This window comes from Lepidochelys kempii, chromosome 24 (assembly GCF_965140285.1).
Source record: "Lepidochelys kempii isolate rLepKem1 chromosome 24, rLepKem1.hap1, whole genome shotgun sequence".
NCBI classification, from domain to species: domain Eukaryota; kingdom Metazoa; phylum Chordata; order Testudines; family Cheloniidae; genus Lepidochelys; species Lepidochelys kempii.
The window spans coordinates 18,090,492-18,118,235 of NC_136403.1; the positions used below are offsets into that span (position 1 = coordinate 18,090,492).

The 27,744-nt window shown below is 60.8% G+C and overlaps 3 protein-coding genes across 3 annotated transcripts; 2 read left to right on the forward strand and 1 right to left on the reverse strand.

Annotated features, from left to right (window-relative positions):
• Nucleotides 1-215: 215 nt before the first annotated feature.
• On the reverse strand, nucleotides 216-8,010 carry LOC140902772 (ly6/PLAUR domain-containing protein 5-like). Its single transcript, XM_078850496.1, is given in 7 exon segments — nucleotides 216-1,436; nucleotides 2,237-2,382; nucleotides 2,706-2,892; nucleotides 3,433-3,492; nucleotides 3,495-3,564; nucleotides 4,057-4,154; nucleotides 7,943-8,010. Coding segments are annotated over 6 exon segments (858 nt in total). The 5' UTR covers nucleotides 4,132-4,154; nucleotides 7,943-8,010; the 3' UTR covers nucleotides 216-1,116.
• Nucleotides 8,011-11,223: 3,213 nt separating this feature from the next.
• On the forward strand, nucleotides 11,224-16,756 carry LYPD3 (LY6/PLAUR domain containing 3). The gene is made up of 5 exons (XM_078850533.1): nucleotides 11,224-11,344; nucleotides 12,986-13,117; nucleotides 13,648-13,818; nucleotides 15,000-15,143; nucleotides 16,270-16,756. Exons 1-5 carry the CDS (start codon nucleotides 11,278-11,280, stop codon nucleotides 16,734-16,736), a joined length of 981 nt encoding a protein of 326 aa, XP_078706659.1. The 5' UTR covers nucleotides 11,224-11,277; the 3' UTR covers nucleotides 16,737-16,756.
• Nucleotides 16,757-22,601: 5,845 nt separating this feature from the next.
• LOC144929870 (prostaglandin D2 receptor 2-like) lies at nucleotides 22,602-27,397 on the forward strand. The gene is made up of 2 exons (XM_078850504.1): nucleotides 22,602-22,637; nucleotides 26,390-27,397. Exons 1-2 carry the CDS (start codon nucleotides 22,602-22,604, stop codon nucleotides 27,395-27,397), a joined length of 1,044 nt encoding a protein of 347 aa, XP_078706630.1.
• The last annotated feature ends 347 nt before the right edge of the window (nucleotides 27,398-27,744 follow it).

The following is a 27,744-nucleotide window of genomic DNA, read 5'->3' on the forward strand; positions in this document are numbered from 1 at the left end:
ATATTCCAAGGAAACATTAAGAACAGTCCCACTTCGTCACACTAGCATTGTACGGGAAGGTTTGTACAGGAAGCTTGGGAACACCCACGAGCAGCCTTTAAGGTACAACAGTAAAAAGGCCAACCAGTGTTGATGGCTTATTGAGGAAATACACACAAGCACAAGGATTACGCCCAGTTTGAGTCTTTGTTTATTTGCTAGGTAATCTGCTTTGATCTGTTTGAGGTCACTTATAATCACTTAAAATCGATCTTTTGTAGTTAATAAACATGTTTTATCTTAACCAGAGGGGTTTTGAGTGAAGTGTCTGGGGAAACCTCAGCTTGGCTAACACAGGCTTGTTGCACAACTTCCCCACATCAAGTTACTTAATGAGCAAATTAATTAATGAGCTTGCACCGTACAGATCCCTGTGCAGTGCCCGACGGTCTAATTCTGGGTTTTTTCCTCCAGTAAGGGTGCAAGGTGGGGGAGCTGGGAAACTGGCTGGCGTTTCATTGGCCAAACTGGCGTCTATGAGTGGCTGCGGTAAAGCACTCAGGTAACTCGGTAGGGTGTGTGGCGCCACCTACTGTCGTGTTGGGTAATAACAGGGCCTGGAGAGGCAGGCTGAGCCAGCCCCTCTGAGTAACCAAGGGGGCACAGCAGTTCCAACGGCTCCCAGACTGCACCCTGTGGGGTACAACCCATCACAGGGCCGATCCAGGGGGCAAGGAGGAGGCGGGACACCGGGGTAGATGGGCCCTTGGGGCTGATCCAGAGCAGCCGTCCCTCAGCTTGGGCAGATGGGGCGGCTCCAGGGTCTGGCTCAGCCATTGCACGTTTCCAAAGAAATCCCCAGTCCGCACATGAAGTGCGATCGGGCTGGGGGGTTTGGTGGGGGGTGGGGGCACCTAGCAGGGGCAGTGTCTCCCCTGCTCCAGAGTGACGGTTATTAAAGAGCCCTGGGCAGCATCTCCATCACTTCATGGGGGCTGTGGTGCATTGAGGGGCAAAGGGTGGGATTCTCTGGGGTGGCCAGGAGGAGCTGGGCACAGTGGGAACTGGGGCACTGGGATATTGGACTGGGGCTGGCTCAATGGACCTTATGGTGCACCCAGGACTGGGAGGGGTCCTCTAAAGGGGGTGTCTCCATCCCTGCCCTGATCCCAGAGCAGCCCTCTCAGCCCCCCAGGCCCAGCCCCCCAGCAGCAGCAGCAGCGTGGGCAGGGGCAGCCCGGGCCGGGGGCTTGCATTGGCGGGGCGGTCCCGGGTGGAGGCTGTGCGCGAGGGGCGGGGGCTGGCCGTGGGCGCCGGCTCCGGCGTGTGGTTGCACAGGGGCTGGGCACAGCAGGATGTCCTCTCAAGCTGGATGTTCAGCCAAGGGTCCCCCGGCGTGATCGACACGCAGCCCACTGCCTAGCAGGAACGGAGATAGATGGGGACTGCAAATCCCCCTGGGAAGCCCGGAGAGAGAGGGTCAGATGGCTCTCGGTCTATCCCTCACTGGACACGCTCTGCTGTCCAGCCAGCCATCCCTGTACACATCTATATCCATCCATCCGTCCATCCATCCGTCCACTCCCCCATCCATCCATCTGTCCATCTATCTATCCATCCGTCCATCCATAAGAACATAAGAACGGCCAGACTGGGTCAGACCAAAGGTCCATCCAGCCCAGTATCCTGTCTACCGACAGTGGCCAATGCCAGGTGCCCCAGAGGGAGTGACCCTAACAGGTAATGATCAGTGATCTCTCTCCTGCCATCCATCTCCACCCTCTGACGAACAGAGGCTAGGGACACCATCCATCCACTCCCCCAACCATCCATCCAATCCCTGCACCCCACACACACCTCTGCATCCAGCCATCCCTCTCACCCCTGGACATCCCCCAGCCAGCCATCTAGCCAGCCCCCCTACCCTACTCCCCTATGCACCCCCGCCAGCCCTCCCTAGGCCTAGACACACCCAGCCAGCCATTGGGATGCCTCTCGCTCCCATCAGCCCCCTCCCCAGCGCCACGGACGGTCCCCTTGAGCTGCACTTCTGGGGCTGCCCCCAATGGGAGTGGCCTGACCCCTCCAGCTCCCTCCACCAAGCCAGCCAGTCCCCAGTCTGCAGCCGGATCAGGGCCAGTGCCCCCTAGAAGGGAAAGGCCCCATGTCCCATTCCCTGATCCTACTGCACTGGGAACCCAAGAGTCCTGGCTGCCCCCCCGCCCGCCCGGCAGCTCCGAGCCCGGCCCCTCCCTACCGATGGTGGCCATGCCCGTCCCGTCGAAGCACCTCGGGGAGTCATCGTAGCAGCGGCTCTGCTGGGCCTGGCGCAGGGAGCAGCTCTCCGGGGTGGTCCCTATGCAGGCGTAGCACCAGAGGCTGGCAGAGGTGTTGTCTGGGGCGCTGCGGGGGAGGGAAGAGGGGAAAAGGGTGAGGAACCAGCCCCCCCTGACCTAGACGGAGTAGGGGGGACGGCGGGATGAGGGGAGGTGCAGAAACCCAAGCTCATCAGACACCCCTTGGCGGGGTGGGGGCCCGAAGGCGGTGGGGGGCCGTGAGGACCTGAGCTGAGACCCAGAAAACCAGTTCACACAGAGCACCCCAAATCGCTGAGGATAGGATCGGGGCTGGCGCCCCCTGGAGGGGAAAGACCCCGTGCCCCATTCCCACTGAGCCAGCCAGTCCCTGCCCCGGGGCCGGATGGGAGCCAGCGCCCCCCGGAGGACGAGCTGGTACCTGTGGGAAAGGCCGGGATGTGGCAATTGTCCCAGTACCGGTGGTTGCAGAGGCTGGCGTTGCAGAAGCGGGTGTGAGAGTAGATGGGGAGATACGGCCCGTCGCGAACGCCAGAGAGGTCCCGATACTGCGCCGCATGGCAGCCCTTCTTCACCACAACCAGCATCCGCTGGCCCCCTGGGGAGACGGGACCCCGCCGCGGGTGAGTGCAGGGGGCAGCAGGGAGTTCCACAGGTCTGCACTGGCTCACACCCGCAGGCCCAGCCACCCTGACATCCTGCCCCCTCCCGCCCCCCAGGATCAGCCTCACGGGCCCAGCCACCCTGACATCCTGCCCCCCCCCCCAGGATCAGCCCCACGGGCCCAGCCACCCTGACATCCTGCCCCCTCCTCCCCGGCCAGGATCAGCCCCACGGGCCCAGCCACCCTGACATCCTGCCCCCTCCTCCCCCGCCAGGATCAGCCCCACGGGCCCAGCCACCCTGACATCCTGCCCCCTCCCGCCCCCCAGGATCAGCCCCACAGGCCCAGCCACCCTGACATCCTGCCCCCTCCCGCCCCCAGGATCAGCCCCACGGACCCATCTAGCCTGGTATCCCCCTGCCCCGGATCAGTCCATGGGCCCATCTAGCCCAGCATCCTGCCCCCTCCCGGATCAGCCCCCTGATGATCCCAGCTCTGTCCCCCGGGGTGCCCCAGATCTCCAGGCAGCGTTACCGATGCCCCAGGCGATCAGCCCCTCGGCACAGACGTTCTGCACCGGCCTGCACGTGACCTGGGTACCTCGCCCAGAGAGCCGCTGCCCGGGAAGGTGCCCACAGAGCTGCAGCACTCCAGCCCGACGGCCACGAGGAGAGAGGAAATGTGAGAGGGTGGGACAGAACCCAGGCGTCCTGGCTCCCAACCCCCCCCTGGTCTAACCACTAGACCCCACTCCCCTCCCAGAGCCAGCAGAGAACCCAGGCGTCCTGGCTCCCAGCCCCCCAGCCCCACTCTAATCACTAGATCCCGTGGCCCTCCCAGAGCCAGGAGAGAACCCAGGCGTCCTGGCTCCCCGCCCTCACCCACTCTAACCACTAGACCCCACTCCCCTCCCAGAGCCAGGAGAGAACCCAGGCGTCCTGGATCCCCGCCCTCCCTGCTCTAACCACTAGACCCCACTCCCCTCCCAGAGTCAGGAGAGAACCCAGGCGTCCTGGCTCCCCACCCCCACCCGCTCTAACCACTAGACCCCACTCCCCTCCCAGAGCCAGGAGAGAACCCAGGCGTCCTGGCTCCCCGCCCATGCCCCCACCAGTAAACACAGGACCCAGCTGGACTCTGTGGAGATGTGTCAGTACCTTGAAGCAGCAGAGCTGAGAGCAGGGAGCAGAGCAGCGCCCCCTTCAGGGCCTGCCTGGAATCACTGAGGTGCATTTTCTTGGACACTCTCCAGTTTTCTGCAGGGAAAGGGTTAACATTGGATCGGGCCTCTCTGTGAGGTGAGCCAAGGACCCAGGAGTCCTGGCTCCCAGACCTCCCCTGTTCTAACCCACTAGATCCCATTCTCCTCCCAGAGCCAGGGATACAGTCCCAGAGTCCTGGATTCCAGCCCTCTTCACCTAACAGCTGCCCCACTGAAAACTTCTCGGAGTCTGCAGCACCTAGCACACTGGGGGGGGCCCTGATCCAAGCCTGGAGCATGCCGGTGCGATATCAGTCCCATTGCTGCGGCTCATGATAATAATAAGTAAATATTAACCGATATATATTTACTCTATGCAAAATTACCCCATGGAACTCACTGCTACAGGACCTTGCCGAGGCCCTGTGCTTGGGGAGGGCTCATGGGGAGCAGGGGAGGGCAGTACAGCCCATGAGAGAACCCAGGGTTCCTACAAGGGGGATTAGAATAACTAGGACCCCCATGCTCCAGGCTGTGAGCGAACCGCCCCCTCACAAGGGTCAGGAAGGAACAACTCCCTTGGGCAGCTTATTCTACCACTGGCCACTTGTACCTTCCTCTGCAACTGCTGTAAGGATAAGACCTTTGTCTGCACGGCCTAAAGCCTCAGGCCTTCGCCTGCAGCCAGATTAAAAGAGCAGCCAAGCAGCAGCCATCGGCTGAGAAGCAGGAAGTCCCATACTCACATGCCATCTACATGACAGTAAAACAATGTCAGATCCGGCTGGTAAGAAGCAGCCCCCGTCCTAATGGCCCCCACGACCACCCCATAAAGAAACAGATCTTAAGATGGTTAAAGGAAATGTAGTTTGATAGTCTGTCCGGCAAGAAATCACTTCTCAACAGCTGTGGTCGAGAAATCCTCGTTTCTGTGTTGTTTTGTCATTACGGTCCCCACGTTCCTCTTGTTTCTCTCACTGGTCTCTGTCTGGTTCTTTAATTGTTTCTGTCCGTTACAGAATGAATTTTGCTCGGTGTGAATTAATGAAGGTGGTGGGATTGGATTGGTTCGAGAATTTGGTTGCACTTTGTAAGGGTTGGTTAGTAACATTTTAGTGTAATAATCGGTTAAGGTACAGCTAAAAAAGGACTCAAATTTCACTATATACACTGGGGTCCAAAAGGACGTTCTTTGGGAACCAGCTCCAGGTCACAGCCCTCAAGATCAGAGCTGCCAGACCTCAACCCTCTGCCAATGATGTTGGGCAGAGATTGGAGTCCCCCAGATAGACCCGATCCTGACTGGCCATCAGGAAAAGGTGAGGGCTGTGGGGGGTTGGGATGGGGATGGGGGGTTTGGGGTGTGGGAGAGGTTCAGGGCTAGGACAGAGGATTGGGGTGGGGGGTGAGGGCTGAGGGCTGTGGGGTGGGGTTGGGGATGAGGGGTTTGGGGTGTGGGAGAGGCTCAGGGCTCGGGCCAAGGGTTGGGGTGTATGCAGGGCCGTTCTGAGGATTTGTGGGGCCCTACGCAGTGTTATTAAACGGGTGCCCCTGGGCCTGACAGCAGCCCGAGCTCGCAGCCTGGGGAGGCCGGGGGGACGAGGCAGCAAAGGATAACAAGATGGCAGAAAGTCACAGTTCCCCGCAGAGACCCCCGGACCCTCTCCCTCACGCACAATGGACGTCAGAAGGCACCTAATGAACAGCACTAAACTTGGGAATTAAAAATGTCCGCCCCAGGTTCTTGATCTGCCCTGAAGTTTGTCAGACATTTATTTGCCAGAGCTCTGTGGGAAGGGCGAGTCCGCTGCCCTGCTGAACACAACCCTAAATATGATGGGACACACGAGGCTGCTCTTCTCTGGTTTACATTTTCTTAATCAGTATTTCTAAGCCGATTTTATATTTTAAATGTACTCTTCAGCCTTCATCGTTCCAGATTACTACATGTTTAACTCACTGAAACAAAGACATTCTTTTCAATTAACCAGCCCCGCAGGGTTAGTGTCTTCATAGCAATGCTCATTGCTTGTCGAACAAGGGAACGCGCATTTACTTTGTGTCCGGTGGCACCTTAAAGACTAACAGATTGATGTGGGCATAAGCTTTCGTGGGCTAGAACCCACTTCACCGGATGCATGGGGTGAAATGACAGGAGCAGGCGTTGTTATCCTGACACATGAGGGACGGGAGTTACCTCACAGGTGGAGAACCGGTGCTGACAGGGCCAATTCGATCCGGGGGGGATGTGGTCCACTCCCAATAAGAGATGAGGAGGTGTCAATTCCCGGAGAGGCAAAGCTGCTTCTGTAATGAGCCAGCCACTCCCTGTCCCCTCACTATGCCAACATTTCCATGGCTGACTCAGAACAACGCTTCTCAGTTCTCGTCCCCTAGCGCCCTCCTCTACTTGCTCTACATTGATGACGTCTTCATCAAACAGACCCACGGGAAGGAGGCCCTTGAGGAATTCCACCTGGATTTCAACAATTTCCATCCCACCATCAACCTCAGCCTGGACCAGTGCATATAAGAGCCATGGAAATGTTGGCATAGTGAGGGGACAGGGAGTGGCTGGCTCATTACAGAAGCAGCTTTGCCTCTCCGGGAATTGACACCTCCTCATCTCTTATTGGGAGTGGACCACATCCCCCCCGGATCGAATTGGCCCTGTCAGCACCGGTTCTCCACCTGTGAGGTAACTCCCGTCCCTCATGTGTCAGGATAACAACGCCTGCTCCTGTCATTTCACCCCATGCATCCGGTGAAGTGGGTTCTAGCCCACGAAAGCTTATGCCCACATCAATCTGTTAGTCTTTAAGGTGCCACCGGACACAAAGTAAATGCGCGTTCCCTTGTTCGACAAGCAATGAGCATTGCTATGAAGACACTAACCCTGCGGGGCTGGTTAATTGAAAAGAATGTCTTTGTTTCAGTGAGTTAAACATGTAGTAATCTGGAACGATGAAGGCTGAAGAGTACATTTAAAATATAAAATCGGCTTAGAAATACTGATTAAGAAAATGTAAACCAGAGAAGAGCAGCCTCGTGTGTCCCATCATATTTAGGGTTGTGTTCAGCAGGGCAGCGGACTCGCCCTTCCCACAGAGCTCTGGCAAATAAATGTCTGACAAACTTCAGGGCAGATCAAGAACCTGGGGCGGACATTTTTAATTCCCAAGTTTAGTGCTGTTCATTAGGTGCCTTCTGCACGTCCATTGTGCGTGAGGGAGAGGGTCCGGGGGTCTCTGCGGGGAACTGTGACTTTCTGCCATCTTGTTATCCTTTGCTGCCTCGTCCCCCCCAGCCTCCCCAGGCTGCGAGCTCGGGCTGCTGTCGGGCCCAGGGGCACCCGTTTAATAACACTGCGTAGGGCCCCACAAATCCTCAGGACGGCCCTGGGCGGCAGGCGGGGCCGGGGCAGGGACCTGGCCCCAAACATTGCTGGGCCCATGGAACTCGCCACCTGTGGAGGAGGGTGCAGCCAGCGCGGGGGCCAGGGGTCTGGCTCGAGGCTGGAGGATCCCAGACGAGCTCAGAGGAGGGTACAGACAGGAGGGGATGAGCTCCGAGAGCTGCCAGGCTCCCCAGCCAAGCTCCCAGACCGAACCCCAGGAGCCAAGAGGCGTGGGGTGCCCCACAGACACCTGCAGCCCATAGGGGCCCTCCAGCGCCGCACCCAGCCCTTGGGAGCAGCAGAGGACCCTGCTGTAGCCTATCCCCAGGGCAAGAGGGCACCACCTGGCATTTCCCTGCACCCGTCTCCCTCTACCCAGGATTGGGACCCAATCCAGCCCTCCCTGCTTCGGGGCAGGGGCAGGGCCTGGGGGGAGCAGCAGGTACCTAGGCCGTGGCTCAGCAACCTTCCAAGGGCCAAGGGCTCCTCTGTGTTCAGCACCCCAGCTCCAAAATCCCGGGCTCCCACCGGCCCTCGCCAGCCTGCCACTTCCCCAAGGAGGCTGTGTGACAGGACGTTGCCCAAGAGCAGCTCTTCCGTTGGCACAAACAGCCCGCGAGTGGGCACAGCAACGGAGGCCTCCACTCCCTCCCACCGCCCGCCTCCCCTCCGCAAGGAATCCCATCGCAGCCCCACGCAGACCAAGAGAGAACCCAGGAGTCCTGGCTCCCAGCGCCCCCTGCTCTAACCCACCAGCCCCCACTCCCCTGCCAGGGCTGGGGAGAGAACCCAGGAGTCCTGGCTCCCAGCCCCCTCTGCTCTAAACACTAGCCCCACTTCCGTCCCAGAGATGGGGTAGAACTGGGGTACTAACTGGAGTACTGACCACCTTTCGCCCCAGAGGGAGCTCACGCCACATGACATGGCCTGCACTGATTTTGCAAGGCCTCAGCAGCCAGCAAGAGACCCTGACGCCCCTCCTCTAAGTCTCAGCTGCCCTGGAGCTGACGCCCAAAGAATCCCCGGCAGCTGCCCTGGGACCCTCGGAGCCAGGCTGGCAGGAGAGCCCAGCACCATCTGGGCAGGGCCGGCTGAGGGGAAATGTCCCCTTCCTTGCTAGAGAGCGCCCGGCATCGCCCATGTGAGCTGGTGCCAGCCCCCTTGCCTGGTCTGAAGTGCTGCCCGCCCCTACCCCACAGGGAGAGGTCCGGGAAGGGGACGTGGAGGGGATGTGGTCACCCCCACCTCAAAAAAGATCTATTGGGATTGGAAAAGGTTCAGAAAAGGGCAACCAAAATGATGAGGGGTCTGGAACGGCTGCCATGTGAGGAGAGATTAATAAGAGTGGGACTTTTCAGCTTGGAAAAGAGGAGACTAAGGGGGATATGATAGAGGTCTATAAAACCATGACTGGTGTGGAGAAAGTAGATAAGGAAGTGTTGTTTACTCCTTCTCATAACACAAGAACAAAACAAACAAAAGGAAGTACTTCTTCACACAACGCACAGTCAACCTGTGGAACTCCTTGCCAGAGGATATGGTGAAGGCCAAGACTATAACAGGGTTCAAACAAGAACTAGATACGTTCATGGAGGACAGGTCCATCGATGGCTATTAGCCAGGACGGGCAGGGATGGTGGCCCTGGCCTCTGTTTGCCAACAGCTGGGAATAGGTGACAGGGGATGGGTCACTTGGCGATTCCCTGTTCTGTTCATTCCCCCTGGGGCACCGGGCACTGGCCACTGTCAGTAGCACACTGGGCTAGGTGGAGCCTTGGTCTGACCCAGTCTGGCCGTTCTTATGGTCTTATGAGGTCTATGAGGGAGAGCTCGTTCTCCGGGTAGGGCAGGCGGGCGAAGTGAGGCCCGGTGCCCATTTCCTGCCCTGGCTCCCTGAGCAGCGGTCGCCACCAGTGCCCACCCGTAAGGCCGGTCCTGCCACTGCCATCCCAACGGGGCACGTCTGGGCCCTGGGGAACCCGGCTGGGCACCCTGGTGGAAACCAGCCCACGAGGGAGGCGGTGGAATAGAACCCAGGAGTCCTGGCTCCCAGCCTGCCTGCAGTAACCACTAGACCCCACTCCCCTCTCAGAGCCAGGGAGAGAACCCAGGAGTCCTGACCCCCCACTGTGCTAACCACTAGACTCCCCTTTTCCCTGCCCCCCACACCCCGAGTCAGGGAGAGAACCCAGGAGTCCTGGCTCCCAGCCCCCCAAGGACAGTTCCTTGGCGTGCTGTAGATCGACAGTGCTGTCCCCTTTTACCTGCCCGTCCCCGCCCTGGAGCCAGGTGGGGCTGGCGCCCCCTGGAGGGGAAGGGCCTCCTGGCCCATCCCTTGCCCCCTCCCTCTGAGACTTCCCGTGGGTGTGTCCCTGTTTCCGAGGCCTGGGACAAGGGGGGCCCCGTGCTCCCCATACCCCTGCCCCAATGACTCAGGAGCTGCCTGGTGCCAGCTCTGGGGAAGGGAAGGATTCGCCCTGGGGTGCAGGGGGGCGGGTGAGACAAGGGAGGGGCAGCTGTGTGTCTGGACTCGGGGGTCTGTTACCAGCTGCACCCCAATATCCTGGATGTCGGGCCTCTTCCTCCCCTCCTGAGCAGCCTCAGGGTCCGCCCAGGCTGGGGTCGGGGTCCTGGGGGGGGGCACTGTATTGCAGGGGGGGCAGAGCTCCCCAACAACACACACAGCACGTCCACACATGCTCATACCCCCACCCACCTACCCAGCAAAACACAACCCTGCTCGGGAGAGAACCCAGGAGTCCTGGCTCCCAGCACCCCCCCCTCTAACCACCAGACCCCACTCCCCTCCCAGAGCCAGGGAGAGAACCCAGGCATCCTGGCTCCCAGCCCCCTGCTGTAACCACTATACCTGGTGTCTAGGGGGCTGGTTGCCACACATATGAGCACCCATGTTGGCTGCGTCTTTCGTGACTCCTCCGGGCCAGGGCTGAGGCTGGGCTCTCGCTGCCAGCTCATGCCAGGGGCCAGGCGCTGAGTCAGGCAGCGATACGGGGCCCCAGGGCAGGCTGGGGTCACTCAACAAGTCAGTGTGTCCTGCTGACCCAGTCCTGGCCCCAAGGCCCCAGTGTGACGCTAGGGGGCTCAGCAGAGGGCCCCGGGCCACAGGGAGCAGGGCAGAGGGGACACAGCCGGGGGCACCGTGCTGAGGGGGAGCAGGACAGGGGGGCTCAGCAGGAAGACAGGGGCCACAGCCAGGGGGACTCCCTGGGGGACGCTGTGCAGTGGGGAGCAGGGCGGGGGGCTCACAGGGGTCGCCCTGGGGTGGGAGGTTCAGAAGGGAGGTGGGGGACTCGGCAGGGGGCGCTGTGCTGCGGGGAGCGGGGCAGGGGACTGGGCACCGGCTGCCATGCCATGGGGAGCTGGTTGGGGGCGCTTACCCCTCGCCGTTGCTGGGGGCCTCCCCAGTTCCGATCCGCCCCGAGGCCTCCCCGGGCTCCTGCTCCCCCCGGTGCCGAGCCGCCAGCGTTGACGCTGCCCCGCGAAGGCGTTGCCCGCTCCCCCGACTGGCTGGACCGGTTCCTGGGAGAGCCACCGCCCTGGTACCGACGCGCCAGGGCTTGGTGCTGGGGAGGCAACGTGAATAATCACCGGCCCGGGGCCCCGCAGCAAAGCCAGGGAAGGTGGGATGTGCAAGGGGGGGTGGGGCGCCCCGCCCCATCTGCTTCCTCTTATTTATCGTCTTAGCTTAGCGCTGGCAGCCGGAGTCGCGTGGAAGCTGCCGGGAGCCGAGAGAACCCGCCTGGTCGAGGCAGACGCAGCCATGGGAGCCCCCTGCCCCCCGAGAGCTGGCCCCCTTCTCCTGCTGGCGGCCGCACTGCTCCTCCAAGGTAAGGGGCCCGGGAGCACACCGCTCCAGAGGGGACGAGACTGGGGGAGGCCCCCCCCCGGTCCCCCGGGTTGGAGGGGTCGATCGGGCCCGGGGCACATTGATGGGGTGTTTTCATCTCAGCTGCATCTGCCAGGGGAACCCTGCTCCTTGGAGAGAATGACTGAGTCATGGCATGATAATCCAGCCCCAGGCCGGGGGGCTGGCTGGGGAATGGGGACACGGAGCCTTTCCCTTCTAGGGGGCGCCGGCTCCCATCCAGTCCCAGCGTGGTGGGCTGGCTGGCTCAGGGGGGCAAGGAATGGGCCACAGGGCCTTTCCCCTCTAGGATCTCCTGGAGAGGGGACTCCCAGCTCAACGACCCCCCCTTCCTCAGTTCTGGGGGCTGTCAATTGACTCCGTTCTCCATGCTGGAATGGGAGGGGGCAGCCGTTAAGGCCATGGGATGGGGGGGGGGCAGGGGTGCCGTGCCTGCTGGGACAGGTTGCTCCACCTGGAATGGGTCTGGGGCACAGTGCCAACTGGGAGGACTCCTCCCAGGGACGCCAGCCTCACCCCGGGGTGGGGTCACCCCCATCCTGGAGCTGACACAGCCTCCCACTGGAAAAGGGGGAGGTCTGTCGCCCACGCAAGCGTTCGTGAGAAACGGTGCAAAACAGAAGTGCAAATGCAAGTGCAAGTTCCCAGACAAATGGTGTGAAGAGGAAAGCCAGCGTGCAAGCGTCCGTGGGAACGCCTGGAGAAAATGGTGCAAAGAGGAGGTGGCAAATCTCTGCAAATGTACAGTGGAAATAACGCAACGAGGGCAGGGAGGTGGGCCACCCGCCATGAGAATTTACAGAGCCGGGGGCAGGGGGGTCCAGAGAGGAGGGAAAGTGAGCGCACTTCTAGCGTGTTAAAACTGGTGCAAAAGGGGAGAGGAAATGTGCCACCGAATTTCTATGAAGATGCACAGGGGCGTAAAACACAGGCAGACCCCCTCGAATGTTTATGAAGCAGGAGTTTGGGGAACAATCCATGAGGCGGAGAAAGGGGACAATTGACATGTAAAATTACACAGGAAACGTGTCACCCGGGAAAGGGTCCGAATTGACATGCCAAGCTATGTGGGAAAGGTGAAAATTGGCACATAAGATGATGTGAAAATTGACATGCAAAATTACATGGGACAACATAAAAATTAACAGGCAAAGTTGCAAGGGAAAGGTGAAAATTAACATCAATTGTCATGTTTCCGTGTAATTTGACGTGCTAATTTTCACCTTTCTTTGCAAATTTGCATAATAACTTTCACGTGGTCCCATGTCAATTGTCACGTCTCCGTGTCATTTGACATGCAACATTACAAGGGAAAGGTGAAATTGTACAGACGGAGTTATACAGGGAAACGTGTGAATTCACACGGGAAAGTGCAAAAGTGGCGAGGGAGGGGTGCAAATCTGCGTGCAAAAGCAGGTGAGAATCTGTGCAAGGAGAGGGAGCCGTGCAAACAGCTCTGCAAAAATACCCGGGAAAACGCACAAACGTCACCTGCCTTTGAGAGATTAGGGGTCCCTCCGCTACCGGGGACAGGCCCAGGCAGGTCCCCGCACAGGTGTGCCAGCCACGCGGGGTTTCACCGGGATTCCCTCCCCCCATGCAGGAGCCACGGCCCTGACGTGCCACAGCTGTGTGGAGCGCAGCGACGGCGGCTGCAGCCCGGAGAAGATAAAGACGATCTCTTGTCCTGCCGACACCCAAGTGTGCGTGGAAACCGTGGCGGCCGTGAAATGGAGTGAGTGGGCCCTCGGGGTGAGGGCTGGGAGCCAGGACGCCTGGGTTCTAGCCCTGGCTCTGGGAGGCGACTGGGGTCTAGTGGTTGGAGCAGGGCAGGCTGGGGACAGGACTCCTGGGTTCTCGCCCTGGCTTTGGGAGGGGAGGGGAGTCTAGTGGTTAGAGCGAGGAGGCTGGGTTCTAGCCCTGGCTCTGGGAGGTTGGAGCAGGGGAGGCTGCGGACAGGACTCCTGGGTTCTCTCCCCAGCTCTGGGAAGGGAGGGGAGTCTAGTGATTAGAGCAGGGGGGCTAGGAGCCAGGACTCCTGGGTTCTAGCCCTGAGTCTGGGAGGCAACTGGGGTCTAGTGGTTGGAGCAGGGCAGGCTGGGGACAGGACTCCTGGGTTCTCGCCCTGGCTCGGGGCGGGGAGTGGGGTCTAGTGGGTTAGAGAAGGGGGAGCTGGGTTCCGTCTCCAGGTCTGGGAGGGGGAAGCTGGGATCCAGGACGCCTGGGTTCTCTCCCGGCTCGCTCACCCCCCGGCTGTCTCCCCAGGCCACGGGCAGTTCCTGGTGGGCGAGAAGGGCTGCGGCCTGGGCAGACCGGGCACCAACGACAAGGGCGTGGACCTGCACGGCATCCTCGCCTTCTCCCAGGTGCACAATTGCAACAGCAGCCGCTGCAACTCCCGGCTGGACATCCAGGCCATGGCGCTGCAGCCGATGGGTAAGTGCCCCACGGGGGGAGTGTCAGGGGGCTAATTCCTTCACCCACTCACTTCCCTGGTCCTTCTCGCATGAACAGAGAGCAACAATACCCGAAGTCCGAAGGTGCAAACAATTCGATGTTTATTGGGGTGAACTTCCAGCAAGCATGATTCCAGTTTCCTTCCTTAGTGTCCCCCTTCCCAGCTCTGACACCACAGAGCCTTACACCTGTGTCCCTGTTCCCATTCCTACCCTTAGCCAAACATGATTCCCACTTCCTTACTCCCATTCCCTGTTCCCATTTCCCCCTTTAGCAAAACATGATTCCAATTTTCTTACCCCCATTCCCTGTTCCCATCTCACACACCCACATGCCCACCCTCACCCACACCCACTCACTTCCTCATTGACTACAGATTATATAGTAAAACTTGAGTTCTGCTTAGCTATACCTGAACCAATCATTTTCCTGAAATTTAACTAACCAATCCTAATATATTGTAACATGATTATGTAACCAATTATATCCCACCACCTCAATTAGTTTACACCCAGCAAAATTAATTATACAGCAGACGGGAACAATCACAGAACCAGACAGAGATTATACAGACAAACAACAGCAAAGTGAAAAGGAGGACTTGTGGCACCTTAGAGACTAACCAATTTATTAGAGCATAAGCTTTCGTGATAATGACAAAACAATACAGAAGTGAGGATTTCACATCCCAGTATTGATAAGTGAGTTCTTGCCAGACAGGATGCTATCAAACTAAGTTTCCTTTTACATTTTCTAGGCACTTCCCTTTCTCTGGAGGTGATAGGAATACAATCCTGTCCTGATAGTGCCTAACAGCCCAATAGCACCTTATTTCAGTGTGACTAGTTTGGGATGTGAGGAGGTGACCGGTCGCTTCCCAGCTTATGGCTGCCTCTGCTGCTTAGCCAAAGGCCTGAGCCTAAGCACAGGGCCTCAATCTGTCACAGGAAGCGAAGGCCCTTACACCGGCAGACAGTGGTTTTGATTCTTTCTTTTATACCTCTAGAACTAGCGAAATGATAAGAATACACCTAAATTCTGAGAGTCTAGGCCTTTACAGACAGGCCTGAATATCTATATCCTAACAGGGAGGAGGGTGCGGGGAGGGGCCAGCCCCCCACCGCCTCCTCTCTAACTGCCCCCCCTTGTCTGGTCGCCAGGTAACGAGAGCGCCCGGGTGCCCAACGGGCTGGAGTGCTACAACTGCCAAGGCAACGAGGCCTGCTCTGCCAGCAACGCCACGGTGGTGAAGTGCTACGACGGGTACCAGGGCTGCTTCCACGGCAACGTCACCATGAAAGTCGGTGAGGCCCGGGCGGGAGGCTCAGAGGCAGCCCCTTCTGGGGCGAGGCGCGGCAGCTGTTTGGCCGCCGCAGGGAGCCGTTTCGGGTGGGAAGCCAGGGCGGTTCAGGGGAGCCGGGCGCAATCCCCACGATGGCGGGCTGGCCAGGACACCGGGGTCCGCGCCCCGACGGGGGGCCAAGGGCCTGGCAGATCTTTGCAAATCGTGCTCTGGCCGTGCATCTCTCCCCAGCCCCGCCCCGCACTCCAAACGCCCGGAAAGGCAGCCCCTGCTGCAGCCCAGCGCCCCCTAGTGGTGCATCGGGGCCAGCCCTGACTGCCGGAGGAGGGCCCCCCCGCTCCCGGTCCATAGCACTGTGCCCCCTAGTGGCACATTGGGGCCAGCACTGACAGCAAGGGGAGGCCCCCCCCACGCCCTAGAGCACAGCGCCCCCTTGTGGTGCATCGGGGCCAGCACGGACAGCCAGGGGAGGGACCCCCCACTCCCTACAGCACAGTGCCCCCTAGTGGCACATTGGGACCAGCACGGACACCCAGGGGAGGGCCTCCCCTCTCCCTACAGCACAGCGCCCCCTAGTGGTGCATCGGGGCCAGCACCAACAGCTAGGGGCGGGCCCCCTGTTTCCCCCACACACACTCCCTACAGCACAGCCACGGCTGGATTAACCTTTTGTGGGCCCAGCGCCACACATATTTGTGGGCCCCCATGGGGCAATGGAGCCTGGCGTGGGAATGTCGGTCCCCACAGCAAGGGGCCAGCCAGAGGCAATGGGGCATGGCAGGGGCGGCCCTACCCCTCCCAGCCCAGTGCGAGGGCACCATTTACAGACCGGCAGTTGCCAGACGCACACTGGGCCGCCCAGCCCTCTGCTGCCAGCGCGCCCCCTTCCCCTCGGGGGCTGGCGGGGCCTCGGGGCGCAGGGCAGGCAGAGCGGGCCGGGGCCCCTTCTGAGCATGGGCCTGGCCACCGGCGCCACTGCAAAGCCGGCACTGAGCCCAGCGCCCCCTCGCGGTGCATCGGGGCCGGCACCGGCAGCCGGGAGAGGGTCCCCACCCCACTCCCTGCAGCACAGTGCCCCCCAGCGCCGCGGCCCCGCCCCTGACTCTCCCCCGTCCCGTCTCCTCCAGGCAACGTCTCGCTGAGCCGCCCCATCAAGGGCTGCGTGCAGGACAAGGACTGCACCAAGGAGGCAAAGGGCAGTGCGGTCGTCAGCCTGGTGGGCTCCTGCTGCTCCGGCCACCTCTGCAACAGGGACCTGACCAACAAGACCTTCTTCTCCCCCATCATCCCCCGGCTGGAGGTCATGCCCGGCCGCGGGGCCAATGCCACGGGTGCCAATGCCACAGCCAATGCCACGGCCACGACGGCCGCCGCCACAGTCCCGGCCCCCGCCGCGGTCACCGCAGCTGCCACGCCCCCGCCGCCGGACCACGGGGACCACGAGGACCTCATCCGGGACGACCGCCGCGTCACCGCGGAGAGCGAGCGGCGGTACAACCCGGGCGTCAAGCTGCCAGGCGGCGGGAAGGGGGGCGCGGCGGGGCTGAGCGCCTCGGCCTGGCTGGTCTTGCTCGGGTCTGCCTTGCTCCTGTGAAGGGGGCACCGAGGAGGGGAAACGGCACGAGACGTCCCCCCCCACCCATTGTCCCCCCCACCCATCACCCTGACCCCCGTTCTGCTGGCCAGCCTCCCCCAGACTTCTTCAACTCCAGCCAGGCTTCGGCCTATGCATGGCGGCCATCTTCTTAGTTGAGCATCAGCTCTTGACGCCAGGCCGGGTTGTCCCTGTTGGCGCCACCAGGCGGGCCTAAGTCTGCAGGTTGCATCTTCGTGTGTCAGAGCCCCATCCTCACGACACCTGGCCTTCCCTTCGGCCTCCCCGCAGCAGCCATCTTGGTCTGGAAGCGGCGTGGCTTGATGTCCCTCTCGGGCATCTTTTGTAGTTTCCCCGTCACGCAAAGCCTCCATGGTTTTTTTTGACCATCAGGGAGCCCTTCTCATGGCACCACCACAAATCCAGGCTTCCCTTTGGCTTGCACAAGGCAGCCATCTTGGTTGCACGTGGCCTAGTTTTGCCTACTTGCAGTAGCCAACTTGTTTTTTAAGTGGGGGGGAACAACACGGAGGGGGAAGAGCGACACAGCCCCTGCCCTCCAGAACAAATTCCCACGTGCTGCCTTCCCAAATCACAGGCCACATTCTTATAGCAGTGCAGCAAATTCAGGCTTCTCTTCAGCCTGCTCACGGCGGCCATCTTGTTTCTACACGGCCTAGTTTGAGCCCAGTCTGGGGAGGGCTGTGACGGCCGCCATTTTCTGTTCGCTTGGGTGGATCCCATCCCTTCTTCACCTCGCCGAGGCGTGTGTTTTGCCACGCCAATGCACCTTCGAGCTTTTGTGTTATCCACCAACACTGGGCAGCCATCTTGTTTCTTTATGCAACACCAGTTGACATCTGTCTAAGGAAGGTGGCCGCTGCTTGGTCTTCGCTCCCCGCGGCAACGTCCCAAGGCTGCTCCAAATCAAATACAGGACTACATGCAGCAGCCATCTTGCCATTATTCTGGGTCAGCCATTTTGTCTCCAGCCAACAGGCTGGTGGGTCCCGTTGCCATGGCTCCGAAGGTAACTCAGGCTTCTAACAGCCTGCTAGGCCTCAGAATTGGGACCCACAGACATTGGGAAGGGATGTCTAGTCTATGCCCCCTCCCCCACCCCCCCCCACAAAGCTGGTTGTGGAAGATGGCGCAACAAGATGGCCACCAGTGCAGTGGCCTGGGCACAACAATGGGAAGGAAAGGGCACTCATGGCTTGGTGGGCTTGGGCACTCTCTCCCCCGCCACCACCTTACCGGCTGGGTATTTAGCCCCAATAATGGGGTCCCAGCGCAGCTTCCCATCCTTCCACCAGCCCCCGTGGCACAGCTCAGAGAAGGATGGGAAAGTGCTAAAAGAGCGGAGGGGTCAATGAGTTCCTCATGGCCCCACTGGGGCAATAGGGACTTATCCCGGATCAGCCCCACAGGCCCATCCAGCCCGATATCCCGCCTCCTCCCTGCTCCCCCACCCAGATCAGACCCATGGGCCCATCCACCCTGGTGTCCCTGCTACCTAAAACCTCTGGCCCCATTACGCCCCCTCACTGTGCAATATTCCCCTTCCTGACCTCTCAGCTCAGCACATGCCCTGGAGCCTGCGGGTGAGACGTCCCGGAATCATTCTCCCAGCTGGCACGGCTGCAGCTGCCCTTCCCAATGTAAATAGTTTCAGAGACTCAACTCTCGCCATGGGAAGGGGGCCAGGAATTCCTGGGGAAGGGTTTAAAGGCTCATTAATAAAAGGATTGTAGCTGTGTTTAAAGGGGTCTAGCTCTGTTTCTTTGGGGGGGTCTGATTTTTTGTCTGGGTCACTGGCTGCCTTAACATCCCCGCCCTGCTCTGTTTAAGGAAAATGTTTTTTTTAGCATCAGTGGGGCCAGATCCCCAGCTTTGTGGGGAACGGGACATGGGGACTTCCCCTTCAGGGGGCATCACTTCTGATCTGGGCCCCCACCACGCAGGGCACTGCACAAACCGCCCTGGACTGGGCTCGGAGCCCCAGTCAAGTCAGACACGCTCCCTGCCCTGAGGCACATACTACATAGAGAAGGATGATTACCCCCGACTTTACAGATGGGAAACTGAGGCACAGAGAGGCGCTGAAGCAAGGTCACCCAGCGAGTTAATGTCAGGGTTACAAATTGAACCCAGCTGTCTGGGGTCCCAACCCAGCCCCTTTACCACAAGACCTTCAACAGTTCCTAGGCTGGAATGGTCCCTTGGGATCATCCCCTAATGGAGCCCCGATGCAGCTCGAATCAGGGCCCAAATCCAGCTGAGAGGAAGGACTGGGGCAGCCTGGGACCCAGTACCCCTGGGTTCCAACTCTCGCTATGCAGTCCCTCAGGCAAGGGGCGCTCTGTGCATCAGTTTCCCCACCACCCATTTGGGGATAATAGCCCTGCCCTCCCCCATGGGGGGCAGGGAGGGTGACTAGGATCAATGTGTTAAAAACTGCAAGGTCCCCAGAGGCCACAGTGATGGGCAGACCAGGACTCTAGCCACTGCCCCGAAACATCAAGGAGGGCTGATGGCAAAGTCAGACAGCGGGGCGATCTCCCTCGCGTTCGGGCCCCTAGAGAGCATCTCTGTCACCCCACCTGGCCCCGGTTTGGCCCACCTCTGGACCGTGCCGCCCCGCCCGCACACTGGGTACAGGGGCTTGCTGGGAGGCAAGGCAGGAGCTCTGTGAACACCATCCCGTGAGATGAAATTGGCGGCACCGAACACGTCAGAGCCGCTGGCTCCGAGCAGGCGGGTCATACCTGGCGCCCTGATGCCCCAGCACAGGCCTCCAAAAGGAAGCCGTAGCTATCAGCAGGATCAGCCTCATCGTCTCTACCGCTCGGTATCTCCCGATCACGATCACCGTGAGCAACCTCCCGCCTCGCAGAGTATCACAGGCCCTTTCTCCGGAGCAGCCTTGAGGTTTCTGCTCTGCTCGAGGCACGCGAGATAACACCTGATAGACAGATTTCAGGCCCCCGCCCCAGGGAGCTTTTTGCAACTGAGTCTGTCCTAGGCCAAGGCAGCGGGGCTTCAGCCTGCACGTAAAGCGCAGGTTCCCCTCACACCCCAGCTCTGTCGGTGCCCCGCAACGCTGACCCACAGCCCCCTGCTAGCCAAGGCCTGGGCTCCCCCTCTACATACAGCTTTAAAGTCTATCGGGCCAGATCCCCAGCTGATGTAAATTCAGTGCTGTTACAGCCAATTGACCCCAGCTGGGGATCTGGCCCTATTGACTCAAATGGAGCTATGGCTGATTGACATCTTTATTAATGATCTGGATGGTGGGATGGATTGCACCCTCAGTAAGTTCACGGCTGGCACTAAACTGGGGGAGAAGTAGATAGGCTGGAGGGTTGGGATAGAGTCCAGAGTGACCTAGACAAATGGGAGGATTGGGCCAAAAGAAACCCGATGAGGTTCAACAAGGACAAGTACAGAGTCCTGCACTTAGGAAAGAAGAATCCCATGCACTGCTACAGAGTAGGGACCGAATGGCTCGGCAGCAGTTCTGCAGAGAAGGACCTGGGGGTTACAGTGGACGAGAAGCTGGCTATGAGTCAACAGTGTGCCCTTGTTCCCAAGAAGGCCAATGGCATTTTGGGCTGCATTAGTGGGAGTGTTGCCAGCAGATCAAGGGAAGTGATTATTCCCCTCTATTCGGCACTGGTGAGGCCACATCTGGAATATTGCGTCCAGTTTTGGGCCCCCCACTACAGAAGGGATGTGGACAAATTGGAGAGAGTCCAGCGGAGGGCAACGAAAATGATTAGGGGGCTGGAGCACATGACTTACAAGGGGAGGCTGAAGGACCTGGGCTTATTTTGTCTGCAGAAGAGAAGAATGAGGGGGGATTTGGTAGCAGCCTTCAACTACCTGAGGGGGTTCCAAAGAGGATGGAGCTCAGCTGTTCTCAGTGGTGGCAGACGACAGAACGAGGAGCAATGGTCTCAAGTTGCAGTGGGGGAGGTCGAGGTTGGAGATCAGGAAACAGTATTTCACTAGGAGGGTGGTGAAGCCCTGGAATGGGTTCCCTAGGGAGGAGGTGGAATCTCCATCCTTTGAGGTGTTTAAGGCCCGGCTTGACAAAGCCCTGGCTGGGATGATTTAGTTGGGGTTGGTCCTGCTTGGAGCAGGGGGTGGGACTAGATGACCTCCTGAGGTCCCCTCCAACCCTGAGATTCTAGGGTTCTATGACCCCAGCTGGGATCTGGCCCCATTGACTCCAATGGAGCTACGGCCAATTGACCCCAGCTGGGGTCTGGCCCTGATTCTGTTCCCCATCAGTGTTTGCCCCTGACGGGCCCCCAGCTCTCAATCTCGGGGTGGGGGCGTGAGCTCCTGGATGCCCTCCAGCTGGGGGGACCTCCTGAAAAACAGGAAACACAGTGTTGAAATCAAAACCCCAGCTCGAGACGTTTGAGAACATGGCCAGATAATTATCTTGCTGAACAAGAACAATCTGCTGCTGAGGCTGCTGCGACTTGGCCTCCCTGCAGCACCCGAGGGGTTAATGCCCTGCTGCTCAAAAGCCAGGAGAATCATTGTTGCCATGGCTGGTGTAGATAGCAGCAGCAGGTGGGATTCCTGTGTTGGCACCAGAGGAGCGCTCAGCCCCAGCATTGTGGATAAGAAAGGGCTGATGGGAAATCTAGCTGGACCAGCAACGTGATCTAGTGAGTAAGGACATAGGGCTGGGAGCTAGGACTCCTGGGTTCTCTCCCTGGCTCTGGGAGGGGAGTGGGGTCTAGCAGTTAGAACAGGGCGGGCAGGGAGCCAGGACTCCTGGGTTCTCTCCCCAGCTCTACCACCAATCTATTGTGTGACCTTGGCCAAGTCTCCTCCCCTCTTGCTGCCTCGGTTTCCCCTTCCAGCCTTTGCCTATTTAGACTGGGCGCTCTCTGGGCAGGGACTGTCTGTGCAGCGCCTGGCACAACAGGGTCCTGAGCTAAGACCAGATCTCTCTTACTGTGAAATATACATCGTGAGCTGCTTGCACAGATGGGGAAACCAAGGCGGGGTGCTGGAAGTAATGTGGGCGGTTTCTCAGAGGGCGTCTGCAGCAGAGCAGGGAACAGAACCCAGGAGTCCGGAGTCCCAGGCGTCTCAGCCACAAGCCCCTGGTGCTACGCGGCCCCAGGAGAGACATAACGACGCAGCATCAATTAAGAAGCTTCGTCAAGGAAAATCCAGGCCAAGGCCACAAGGCGCTGCCAGGCCCAGCCATCGCCGTCAGGAGGCACTTGTGTTGCAGTCAGGCCCCTGCTCAGGATCGGGACCCCACTGCACCAGGGGCTGCACAGATGCATTGCAGGAGACGATCCCTGCCCTAAAACCAGTTGCACCAGTATAGCCATTATCCCCTATGGGGAGCTAAAGGAGTAGCTCCATTTGCTGGCAGCACTAGTGCAGCTGTTATCCACCCTGTGCCCCCGCCTCTAGAGGGGCATGTTGCTGTCCTTTCCCCCCAGCATCCTGGTTCCTCATCCGTCAGAGACCTCTACACCTGCGGAGGACGTAGGAGAGCCAGGATATCCAGCCCCCCAGATCCCCATGACCCCCGCCCCCCCCCACCCAGTCCCCTTCAGGAGACACCAGGCTGGGACTGCCCATGCTGAGCCCTCCCCTCATCCTCCGCACCTGAGATCTCCCGCTCCCAGCCCTCCCTCGCGCTGCTCTCCTGGGGAAGGGACCACGCTCCCCCCAGAAGGGGCTCATCTAATCACTTCCTGCCAGTGCCCCGGCTTTACCCAACTTCCTACCTTCTGCGCAGCCTGCAGAGCCCCAGCACCAGGATTGCAGACAGCGCTGAGAGGAACAAGCCCTGGTCTATCTCCATCCACAGCTCCCTGGCCCATGGCATCCCCCGTCCCCACCAGGAGCTGGGGGCAGGTAAGTCCAAGCCTTGATTTGACAGAGATTGCAGGGAGCCAGCCATGCAGCAGGGACAGCCATCTACCGGCACCAGAGATGGGGAGAGCCCATGTCCCCATCCCTCCCAGCAGCCGAGACAGAGAGAACCCAGAGACCTGCCCCACTGTCCAGCCAAAGAGGGTCCCCAGTGGAACCCAGAGTCCCACTCCCACTCCCCTCCCAGAACCAGAGGGAGAACCCAGAAGTCCTGGCTCCCAGCCCTCCTCGTGTAACCATTAGACCCCACTCCCCTCCCAGTGCTGGGAATAGAACCCAGGAGTCCTGAGTCCCGGCCCCACCTTTTCTAACACTGGAGTGGGGGTGTGCGTAGAGGGCAGCAGCCAGGACTCCTGGGTCCCTCACAGCAGGCTGCTACCCCAGCACTGGACACGCCCAGCGGAGTCAGGCCACCAAGCCAGCCTGTGGGTCAGGTGAAGCACGAGGGCACTGGAGCGCACCTGTAACAAGGGCCTCATCATCAAGTGTGGAGGGGTCTCCAGTGGGGTCCTGCGGGGATCGGGTCGTGCCCTGCGCTAGTTACCGCTGGGATCGGTGTCCGGGAAGGGAACATCAAACCCTCCCAGCTAACGTCAGCAGAAGGCCCAGAAATGGGGAAATTCTGAGGGGGCCGGGGCAGGGACCCAGATCACGCGGGCAAACGCCGGGCGGTTTAACACGTCCGCACGTCCCCGCCCACGGCGAGGAACCGCAAATGTCAGCCCGGGGCACTCCCCTGGGGGGCAGCGACTCTGGAACAGATCTGGGGTGATGGCAGAGAGTCGGCTGGACTGGGGCTAACGCTGCCCTGGGCAGTGTAAGCAGGGATCTCGAGGAGCAGGGAGGGGATTTTCCCTCTGGAGCTGACCCGAGGGTGACTCTAGGTCTGGTTCTGGGGCGCACAGTCAGTCGGGGAGGGGTCAGAGCAGAGCCCCGAGGACGATTTGAGGGTTCGAAGCCCTGCCGCAGAGAGAGTGATGCCAGGAGCTCCACCTCGTGTGCTGAGCCCAGGGCAGGCTCCGGGGCACCGTGATCCCCGTCTGTCCGTCCCTACGCGGGGAGCAGAGAGTTGATCAGGGCTGGTCAGTTTTTACCGGGGTGAGGTGGAATTAACCATTGGGACCATGCACCAGGGCCAAGGGGGATTCTCCATCCCCGGCAGATTTTCAGTTCATACTGGGGGTTTTCCTAAAAGAGCAGCTCTGGGGATGGTTTGGGGGGCGGTCTCTGGCCTGGGCTAACGTGGGGTCAGGCTAGACGGCCACAGGGGCCCCTGCTGGCCGGGGATCTGGCAATGACTAAAATCAGGTGAATACCCACGGGGCAGCTAGAGACCAGCCCAGTTGGCTCAGGGGGTGAATGGAGCAAGAGGGCTACTGTATAACGGGGTATGGCGGAAGAGCCAGGACTCCTGGGTTCTCTCCCCAGCTTTGGGAGGGAAGTGGGGTCTAGTGGGTTCGAACGAGGTGTGCTGGGAGCCAGGACTCCTGGGTTCCATCCCTGGCTCTGGGAGGGGTGTGGGGTTGAGTGGGTTAGAACAGTGGGGGATGGGAGCCAGGACTCCTGGGTTCTCTCCGCGGCTCTGCGAGGGGTGTGGGGTCTAGTGGGTTAGAGGCTAGGAGCCAGGACTCTTGGGTTCTCTCCCCAGCTCTGGGAGGGGTGTGGGGTCTAGTGGTTAAAGCTGGGGGATCTGGGAACCAGGACTCCTGGGTTCTCTCCCCGGCTCTGACTCTCTGTGTGACCTCCAGAGAGTCATTTCACCTCAGTTTCCTCTAGTACAAGTCGGGGTCGATGCTGCTGAAGCTGGTGGGGAGGAACAGCTGGGACCCCCCCGTAGCCACAGCTCAGGAGGGGCTGCGTGGCTCTCCAAAGGATGGAGCCCTGTAACACAAAGCCGGGGTTGGTACCCGCCCCCCAGGGGGGCTGGCTGTGTGTGGCGCAGCAGGCTGGCGGGGAGGGAACACGAGGTTAGCACCTGGGAACAGAAATCCCCTGAGACAAGAGGTCCCGGAGCTGTCTGGGGGGACAGAATAGCAGGGGCTGCGAGTCGGGAGTGAGGGGCTGTCACGGAGTGTGGGGGAGTCCGGGCCCTGCACCCCTCTTCCTGCGATTCACTGAGACTCTCAGCCAGCCAGTAAAACAGAAGGTTTATTGGACAACAGGAACACAGTCCCCAACAGAGCTTGTGGGTACAACCAGGACCCCTCAGTCAAGTCCTTCTGGGGGAGCAGGGAGCTTAGACCCCAGCCCTGGGGTTCCCTGCGTTCCTCCACCCAGCCCCAAACGGAAACTAAACCCCCGCAGCCGGCTCCCTCCTGCAGCCTCTGTCCACATTCCTGGGCAGAGGTGTTACTTCCCCGCCCCGCTCCCGGCTCAGGTGACAGGCTCTCAGGTCTCCCATCCCCACTGAATGCATCTGATGAAGTGGGCTGTAGCTCACGAAAGCTCATGCTCAAATAAATTGGTCCATCTCTAAGCTGCCACAAGTCCTCCTGTTCTTTTTGCAAATACAGACTAACACAGCTGCTCCTCTGAAACCCATCCCCAATGAAACCCCCCTGCCACATTCCCAGGTCAACACTCCCCCCTCCTCAGGCATCGACAGAGCTTGGCGAGGAGGGGGTCGGGAGAGGAGGGGCTGTGGGTCAGGAGTGATGGGCACTGCAGAGTTGTGGGGGAGACAGCAGGGGCTGCGTATTGGGAGTAGGGTCGCCAAATTTCTAATGGCACAAAACGGAACGCACTAGCCCTGTCCCCTGCCCCACGCCCTCCCCGAGGCTCCGCTCCCCTCCCTCGCTCTCCCTTTCATTGGGCTCGGGCAGGGGATTGTGCTGCGGGCTCCAGCTGGGGGTGTGGGCTCTAGGATGGGGGCGGGGATGAGGGGTTTGGGGTTCAGGAGGGGGCTCTGGGACAGAGGGAGGGAGTGCAGGGTGCGGGCCCTGGGAGGGACTTTGGGTGAGGGAGGAGGTGCGGGATCCAGCAGGGAGTGCAGGGTGCTGGCCCTGGGAGGGAGTTTGGGTGCAGGAGGGGGCTCAGGGCTGGGGTGCAGGAGGGGGGTGCAGGGAGGGGGGAGGGGTGCAAGCTCTGGGAGGGAGTTTGGGTATGGAAGGGGGCTCAGGGCTGGGGGTGGGGTGCAGGTTCCAGGAAGTGCGGGAGGTTCCAGGGTGCGGGAGGGGGTTCCGATTTGGGGCAGGAGTTCGGGGTGCAGGCTCCGGCCAGGGGTGCTTACTTCAAGCAGTTCCCAGCCGGCAGTGCAGTGGGGCTGAGCCAGGCTCCCTGCCTGCCCTGGCTCCACGCTGCTCCCGGAAGAGGCCGCCATGTCCGGCTCATAGGCGCAGGGGCGGCCAGGCAGCTCTGTGCGGTGCGCACTGCCCACGCCCACAGGTACCGCCCCCGCAGGTCCCATTGGCCGCTGTTCCCGGCCAATGGGAGCTGCAGAGCCGGCACTCAGGGGAAGGGGCCGCACACGGAGCCCCCCTGGCAGCCCTACACCTAGGAGCCGGATATGGAGGTCACTTCCAGGAGCCGTGCAGCGCCAGGGCAGGCAGGGAGCCTGGCTTAGCCCCACCACGCCGCCAACCGGACTTTTAACGGCCCAGTCGGCGGTGCTGACCGGAGCCGCCAGGGTCCCTTTTCGACCAGACGTTACAGTCGAAAACCGGATGCCTGGCAACCCTAGTTGGGAGCGAGGGGCACCGGCCAGGCCACGTGCTAAAGCAGTCACCTCTCCCCAGGTTTCCGGCAACGCCACCCCACCCGTGGCCAACATCAGCGCCGCACACACCTCCAACGTCCTCAACCAGCTCTCGGTGGCCATCTTCGTGGTCTCCACCCTGCTGGGCCTGGTGGGCAACGGCCTGGTGGTCTGGGTCACCACCTTCCGCATGCGCCGGACGGTCAACTCGATCTGGTTCCTGAGCCTGGCGCTGGCCGACCTGCTCTACTCCCTGCTGCTGCCCTTCTACGCCGCCAAGACCGCCGCGGGCAATCACTGGGCCTTCGGCAACTTCCTCTGCAAAGCTGTCAACTCCCTCCTCTTCCTCAGCATGTTTGCCAGCGTCTTCCAGCTGACGCTCATCTCGGCCGATCGCTGCCTGCTGGTGGCCCGGCCCATCTGGGCCCAGCGGCTCCGCACGCCGCGCTGGGCCTGGGGGCTGGCCGGCGGGGCCTGGCTGCTGGCCGGGGCTTTCTCGGTCCCCTACCTGGTCTTCCGGCAGGTGAGCTGCCAGGCCAGGGGCTGCAGATGCATCAACAATTTCGGGGAGGGGGCGACGGGGGCGGCGCGGAAGCAGGCCCTGATCGTGGCGCGGTTCGTGGCCGGCTTCCTGGCGCCGCTGCTGGTCATCACGGCCTGCCACGCGGTCGTGGCGCTGCGGGCCGGGCACCGGGGCCGCCGGCCCAGCCGCACGGCCAAGGTGGTGGCCGCCGTGGTGTTGAGCTTCTTCCTCTGCTGGCTGCCCTACCACGTCTTCAACTTCCTGCACGGCTCGCCCCGCAACCGGGCGGCCCTCCGGGTGGGCGCCTCCCTGGCCTTCAGCCTCACCTGCCTGGGCTGCTTCCTCAACCCCCTGCTCTACGCCTTCCTGGGCCGCCGCTTCCAGGAGGGGCTGCGGGGCAGCAGCCGCGCCCGCTGGCTGGAGGCCGCCCTGGCCGAGGACTCGCTGGGCTGCGGCAGTGGGCGCCGACGCAACCGCTCGCTGGGCTCCACCACCTCCTCCGAGCTGCGGGTGGCGCAGCCGTGACGGGGCCGGGGGGCCGGGGGCGGGGGGCCGGGGGGCGGCTGTGGGAGGGCTCCGAGCAAGACGTGCCTGGAGGCCGTGGGCCGCGCCGGAGCAGTGCATGCTGGGAGGCCGTGGGCCGCGCCGGAGCAGTGCATGCTGGGAGCCCAGGGTTGTGCCGGAGCAGTGCATGCTGGGAGCCCTGGGCCGCGCCGGAGCAGTGCATGCTGGGAGCCCAGGGTTGTGCCGGAGCAGTACATGCTGGGAGCCCTGGGCCGCGCCGGAGCAGTGCATGCTGGGAGGCCGTGGGCCGCGCCGGAGCAGTGCATGCTGGGAACTCTTTCCCTCATTGGCCACACCAGAGCAATAAC

Bases quoted from the DNA above. Each gene is read 5' to 3' on its own strand.
- LYPD3 (XM_078850533.1), top strand. From the start codon at position 11,278: ATGGGAGCCCCCTGCCCCCCGAGAGCTGGCCCCCTTCTCCTGCTGGCG. The intron at 13,819-14,999 runs GTAAGTGCCCCA...TCTGGTCGCCAG, and splicing joins CATGGCGCTGCAGCCGATGG to GTAACGAGAGCGCCCGGGTG. The intron at 15,144-16,269 runs GTGAGGCCCGGG...CGTCTCCTCCAG, and splicing joins CAACGTCACCATGAAAGTCG to GCAACGTCTCGCTGAGCCGC.
- LOC144929870 (XM_078850504.1), top strand. From the start codon at position 22,602: ATGGCATCCCCCGTCCCCACCAGGAGCTGGGGGCAG. The intron at 22,638-26,389 runs GTAAGTCCAAGC...ACCTCTCCCCAG, and splicing joins CCACCAGGAGCTGGGGGCAG to GTTTCCGGCAACGCCACCCC.